The sequence below is a fragment of the Pogoniulus pusillus genome, chromosome 36, assembly GCF_015220805.1.
Source record: "Pogoniulus pusillus isolate bPogPus1 chromosome 36, bPogPus1.pri, whole genome shotgun sequence".
Classification (NCBI taxonomy): domain Eukaryota; kingdom Metazoa; phylum Chordata; class Aves; order Piciformes; family Lybiidae; genus Pogoniulus; species Pogoniulus pusillus.
This window is the reverse complement of record NC_087299.1, coordinates 11,019,009-11,025,046: the sequence shown is the minus strand read 5'-3', so window position 1 is coordinate 11,025,046 and position 6,038 is coordinate 11,019,009. Positions and strand designations below refer to the sequence as shown.

The 6,038-nt window shown below is 58.9% G+C and overlaps 1 protein-coding gene across 8 annotated transcripts; it reads right to left on the bottom strand.

Annotated features, from left to right (window-relative positions):
- Window positions 1-1,142: 1,142 nt before the first annotated feature.
- LOC135190451 (protein disulfide-isomerase TMX3-like) lies at window positions 1,143-5,105 on the bottom strand. Of its 8 annotated transcripts, XR_010308519.1 has the most exons (6): window positions 5,091-5,105; window positions 4,613-4,772; window positions 3,787-3,909; window positions 3,314-3,426; window positions 2,292-2,421; window positions 1,143-1,504 (listed from the first exon to the last, which is right to left on the bottom strand). XR_010308519.1 is itself a non-coding variant. In XM_064171845.1 (3 exons), exons 1-3 carry the CDS (start codon window positions 2,669-2,671, stop codon window positions 1,406-1,408), a joined length of 258 nt encoding a protein of 85 aa, XP_064027915.1. In that variant the 5' UTR covers window positions 2,672-2,734; the 3' UTR covers window positions 1,243-1,405. The 8 variants fall into 8 exon arrangements, 2 of the variants coding, with proteins under 2 accessions (XP_064027915.1, XP_064027916.1); XR_010308518.1 differs by lacking the exon at window positions 5,091-5,105 and having other exon boundaries at window positions 3,787-3,874; window positions 4,613-4,714; XR_010308520.1 differs by lacking the exon at window positions 3,787-3,909 and having other exon boundaries at window positions 1,243-1,504.
- Between the last annotated feature and the right edge of the window lie 933 nt (window positions 5,106-6,038).

Below are 6,038 nucleotides of genomic sequence, written 5' to 3'. Positions count from 1 at the left end.
GGGGGGGTGAAGAGGGGAGGGGTGGGAAAAGAGAGGAGGTGGGGGGGTGAAGAGAGGAGGGGTGGGAAAAGAGAGGAGGTGGGGGGGTGAAGAGGGGAGGGGTGGGAAAAGAGAGGAGGTGGGGGGGTGAAGAGGGGAGGGGTGGGAAAAGAGAGGAGGTGGGGGGGTGAAGAGGGGAGGGGTGGGAAAAGAGAGGAGGTGGGGGGGTGAAGAGAGGAGGGGTGGGAAAAGAGAGGAGGTGGGGGGGTGAAGAGAGGAGGGGTGGGAAAAGAGAGGAGGTGGGGGGGTGAAGAGGGGAGGGGTGGGAAGAGAGGAGGTGGGGGGGTGAAGAGGGGAGGGGTGGGAAAAGAGAGGAGGTGGGGGGGTGAAGAGGGGAGGGGTGGGAAAAGAGAGGAGGTGGGGGGTGAAGAGAGGAGGGGTGGGAGAGGAGGTGGGGAGGTGAAGAGGGGAGGGGTGGGAAAAGAGAGGAGGTGGAGGGGGTGAAGAGAGGAGGGGTGGGAAAAGAGAGGAGGTGGAGGGGGTGAAGAGAGGAGGGGTGGGAAAAGAGAGGAGGTGGAGGGGGTGAAGAGAGGATGGGTGGGAAAAGAGAGGAGGTGGGGGGGTGAAGAGGGGAGGGGTGGGAAAAGAGAGGAGGTGGAGGGGGTGAAGAGAGGAGGGGTGGGAAAAGAGAGGAGGTGGAGGGGGTGAAGAGAGGAGGGGTGGGAAAAGAGAGGAGGTGGAGGGGGTGAAGAGAGGATGGGTGGGAAAAGAGAGGAGGTGGGGGGGTGAAGAGAGGAGGTGGGGGGGGAAGAAAGGACTGGGGGAGGGGCAAGAGCGGGGGGGGGGAGGGGGGGGGGGAAACGGTGGGGGGGCAAGAGAGGAGGGGGCTGGAAAGAAGAGAGAGAGGCCTGGGGATGTTTAGTCTGGGGAAGAGAAGGGATCTCCTTAACGTCTATACATTGCCGAGGGGCAGGGGTCAGCACCAAGGTGCCAGCTGCTGCTTGGTGGTGCTCAGCACTAGGACAAGTAACAACAGACAGAAGCTGCTCCGCCTCACCAGGAGCAGAGATTTCTTGGCTGGGAGGCTGACAGAGGACTGGGACAGACTGAAACCAAAACATTGCTCAGAACACAAAAGAACCTCTGAAGCGATGGCAAAAAGCTCAAGGAAAAGAGGTTGGATTTTCATGATTCTGTCCCTTAAAATATGTCAGACTAACAGCAGAGTGAAAAATGTGAAATTCATGCAGGTGGAACAGTTAGAACTGTGGCAGACATGATTGGCTGTTTTAATCAAGAAGTTCATTTGGTTTAAGCCTAGTTCTAAATAGTGACAATAGATACACTAGGCACAGCATAGCAACAAGCTTACATCAAAGCATTTCCAAAGCCTCTGCAACTAAGTCCTTCTTGACTGACAAGAGCATCACCTCACTGAATAAGCAATGAACTCTACCATTACAGCAGCCTTGGCCTCATAGATGACTCTCTTGCTTCGTTGCAGAAGTCCATCACCAGCCTGTGCCTGCAATGTCAAATGGAACCATGTCAAAACTGCTGACACTTTGCAGTTATGATCCCAACAGTTCATTCTTCAGACCTCCCAACCTTTAAGTCCCTTAAGAAGGAAGTGAAAAGCAATTGCTCTTGCATTTCATGCTGCCCAGACGCTCCCAGCTTCTCCAGTAAGGCTAAGCATTCCAACAGGCTCATGCCAAACTCTCCCACAGTTGTTTGAGACCATCACAGCAAACTAACAGCAAGTTGCTGCTCTGCTCTCAGACCACAGAGGCTGCCTAGGGAGTCGCCGTCCCTGCAGCTGCTCAAGAAAAGCCTGGATGAGGCACTTAGTGCCATGGCCTAGCTGACTGGAGAGGGCTGGGGCTAGGTTGGGCTGGATGAGCTTGGAGGTCTCTTCCAACCTGGCTGATTCCATGATTCTAAGTGTACAAATACCCCAGCTGTGTGCTTTGAACCTTGTCAATAAGCTTTCTGCAGAGACTGAATGATAAGAAACAGGTTGGTTGTAGTTATTAACAACCTTTGCCTGGATACCAACATTAATATTGGTTATTAATTGTGCATCACTCATAACGCACCCATTCCATGGTTCTTGGAGTTCCCACAGTGAGAACAGCAAAGGATGGCACACCCCAAGCACTCCTCACCACGTATTCACTGCCAGCACCCAGCACGGGAAGACAGCCAGGACAGGAAGATAAATCACACGGCGTAACAATCGGAGCCACCGCAGCTAAGGGGGGAAAAACCAAACACCAACCAATATATCTCAAGCCACAACAAAGACTTACTTCAGCAGCACCATCCAAGATATCCTTCATGAACTTAACCATGTCCTCTGTCTTCTCCAGGTGTCTGTCTGGCAGCAAACACTGCTGGTTGGAGGCATTCAAGGCGACGGTAGTACGGATGGTCAGCTCGCTGGCAATGGAAAGCAGATGGGTTACAGGTTTGAAGAGCCACAGTGTAAAACACTGCAAAGCAAAGAATTCCTACAGCATGTCAGAGGGCGCTCAGTAAGCTTCTCCCTGTGTGTGTTCCCTTAAAGGCAAGAGGGGAAGGGGGAAGAGAATGGTACAAAAAAGCTTCTCAGCAGTACTTTGTCCCCTCACATCCGTGCAGGCAACGCGATCGAAGCTTACTGCATTTCACACCCCCACAGGTAGCTCATGACTTCCCCAGCAGCAAGAGATCACAGACAGGAACCTTGCACATGAAACGTACTACTAAGGTAACACAGGAAGTCTTTCAGCATGCAAAGGCAAAAGCACAACCCAAAACATTCCACATGGCCACAGTCCAGCTGAAGAACGAAAAACTGCTGGAACCAGTTCAGAGCAGGACCACGAGGATGAGCCAAGGGCTGGAGCACTTCTAAGAGGATAGGCTGAGGGAGCTGGGGCTGCTCAGCCTGAAGGGGACAAGACTCCAGGGAGACTTTAAAGCTACCTCCCAGTACCTGAAGGGAACCTGCAGCAGGAAGGCTGCAGAGGGACTTTTTCCATAAGGGTGTCTAAAGACAGGGCAAGGGGAATGGTTTGAAGCTGAGGGAGAGCAGGGCTGCTCAGAGTGGATCTGAGGAAGAAGTTCTTCAGCATGAGAGTACTTTGGCTTGCAGAGACAGAAACACTGTAATGCCTGTTCATGAATTTACAGCCAAGGTCACAAGCGTGCTTCTGTCAGCAATTACTGCTTCTATGCCCACCAATCACACAGTAGTGTGTCCTTTGTGAACAAACAGCATCTGAGGCCAGCTGCACCAAGTATTCAGCGACAAAACAAAGCAAATCAACAAAACAAATCTCCTACTTACCCAGCCCAAAAAGCAAACACTTCTCTGCCAGAGAAACAGGCAGAAACATCTCAGCAGACAGACAGAAGAGCTTGCACAGGAGAAGCAGGTGAAGAAGGTCTCCTTTTTGGCACCTATAAAGCACCAGATCAATCACATCACTTTAACTTCAAATGAGAGACAGCTGCTTTTAGATTCACTGCACTCAGGTGTTCATCTAGAGACAGCCCACAGAAATCCAGAACTTGTGCTCCCTGAGTCCCCGGGAAGCTCCTAGAATCTTCCAGAGCACAAGCACAGGATGTTGTGCATGCTTTGATCACCCAGAGAAAACTTACAGAGCTGACATCTTCAACTCTGGTTTTTTCCCTTCCTTCACTCCAAAGGCCAGAGAAGAAGTAGTCAACTGCAAATGCCAAGCAACTTCACTCCCGAATGATGCATTTGAAGACAATGACCATTAAGGGCAAATGTCAAGCATCTTGTTAACCTACTCCAATGTGCCTTGTCTGTACTGAGTGCAGCCAGCATCCTTCATGCACTTCATGCTGCTTCTCTGAGGGAGCTCAGTTGTATGCCTCTCTTAAAGAAAGCATCAAGAATGAAATGGGACTCTCCTGAAATCAGAAGCACAGGCAATGCATAACCATTCTTTACAGCCCCAGTTACAAACTGGGCAGGCTGCAGAGGTGCGCCCAGGCCAACCTCATGGCATTCATCAAGGCCAAGTGCAAGGTCCTGCACCTGGGTGGGCACAATCCCAAGCACAACTCCAGGCTGGATGGGGAACGGCTGAGAGCAGCCCTGAGGAACAGGCCCTGGGGGTCTGGGCTGATGCAAAGCTCAAGAGGAGCCTGCAGTGTGAGTGCAGCCCAGACAGCAACCCTGTGCTGGGCTCCAGCAAGAGCAGTGTGGGCAGCAGGGCAAGGGAGGGGATTCTGCCCCTTGCCTCTGCTCTCCTCACACCCCATCTGCAGTCCTGGGGGCAGTTCTGGAGCCCCCAGCACAACCAGGACATGGAAGTGTTGGAGCCAGTGCAGAGGAGGCCACCAAGATGCTGAGAGGGCTGCAGCAGCTCTGCTCTGAGCACAGAGTCTGATCAGTGACCTCACTGCTGGCTGCAGCTACCTGGAGGGAGGCAAAGTCCTACAGCTGTGCTGCTCAGGGACATGCTTTAGGGGTGACCTAGCAGTGCTGCCTTAAGGGCTGCACTGGATGATTTGGAAGCTCTTCTCCAACAGCAACCACTCCATGCTTCTACTCCTCAGAACCTGTGCAACTGACTGCCAGAAGGAGCACAAACTCGACACAAAGCTTTACCTGACCCAGCCTCTTTGGCCACCTGCGTCTCGTGGGGGATGTTCCTCAGCATCTGCTCCTCCCGCATGAGCTGGTGCTGGGCTGAAACCTCCTGCTGCCTGGGGAGTGGCCATGCTGCTCCTGCTGCTCCTTCAGCTCATTTCATGCTTGCTGGAGAGACCTGCAGAATCCAACAGCAGCACAGATTTACACGGAGTAGCTTCGGAAGCACCAGCTGCACGTTTGCAGCACGGGCTCCTGGCTGCAAACAGCTTGAGTGCAGGCAAATCCATCCAGCCAGCTGAACACAACTGCTCTTTTGGAAAGGTCAAGTGCTGCAAGAGACAACAAAAGGCAGAGTGCAAGCAGCACTCGGATGCTTCTCACAGTTTACCTGTGCTGGGCTGCCAGCTTCCGCTCCAGACAGCGCCGCAAAGGCTACTTAAGGCAGCTGCGCTAAAACGCGTCTCAGATGCGGCGCCGCGGCCGAGCAACTCACCTGCCCAAACTCCTCTGCTGCGAGAGAAAAAGAACGCAGCTCTGCCGGGGAACGCGGGAGGCTTCCCTCTGGCCCGAAACGCCCTGCCCGCCTGCCTGCCTGCCTGCCGCTCTGTGCTCGCCGCCATTCCGCTGCAGCCTGCTCAGCGCCACTGCGGCCCGCCCCCCGAGCGCCGGCCCGCCCCCCGAGCGCCGGCCCGCCCCCCGAGCGCCGGCCCGCCCCCCGAGCGCCGGCCCGCCCCCCGAGCGCCGGCCCGCCCCCCGAGCGCCGGCCCGCCCCCCGAGCGCCGGCCCGCCCCCCGAGCGCCGGCCCGCCCCCCGAGCGCCGGCCCGCCCCCCGAGCGCCGGCCCGCCCCCCGAGCGCCGGCCCGCCCCCCGAGCGCCGGCCCGCCCCCCGAGCGCCGGCCCGCCCCCCGAGCGCCGGCCCGCCCCCCGAGCGCCGGCCCGCCCCCCGAGCGCCGGCCCGCCCCCCGAGCGCCGGCCCGCCCCCCGAGCGCCGGCCCGCCCCCCGAGCGCCGGCCCGCCCCCCGAGCGCCGGCCCGCCCCCCGAGCGCCGGCCCGCCCCCCGAGCGCCGGCCCGCCCCCCGAGCGCCGGCCCGCCCCCCGAGCGCCGGCCCGCCCCCCGAGCGCCGGCCCGCCCCCCGAGCGCCGGCCCGCCCCCCGAGCGCCGGCCCGCCCCCCGAGCGCCGGCCCGCCCCCCGAGCGCCGGCCCGCCCCCCGAGCGCCGGCCCGCCCCCCGAGCGCCGGCCCGCCCCCCGAGCGCCGGCCCGCCCCCCGAGCGCCGGCCCGCCCCCCGAGCGCCGGCCCGCCCCCCGAGCGCCGGCCCGCCCCCCGAGCGCCGGCCCGCCCCCCGAGCGCCGGCCCGCCCCCCGAGCGCCGGCCCGCCCCCCGAGCGCCGGCCCGCCCCCCGAGCGCCGGCCCGCCCCCCGAGCGCCGGCCCGCCCCCCGA

Coding starts and splice junctions, on each gene's coding strand:
- LOC135190451 (XM_064171845.1), bottom strand. CDS start 2,671: ATGAGCTACCTGTGGGGGTGTGAAATGCA. Junction 2,422..2,642: donor CTGTGGGGGTGTGAAATGCA/GTAAGCTTCGAT, acceptor TTCCATTGCCAG/CGAGCTGACCATCCGTACTA. Junction 1,505..2,291: donor TCTTGGATGGTGCTGCTGAA/GTAAGTCTTTGT, acceptor TTGACATTGCAG/GCACAGGCTGGTGATGGACT.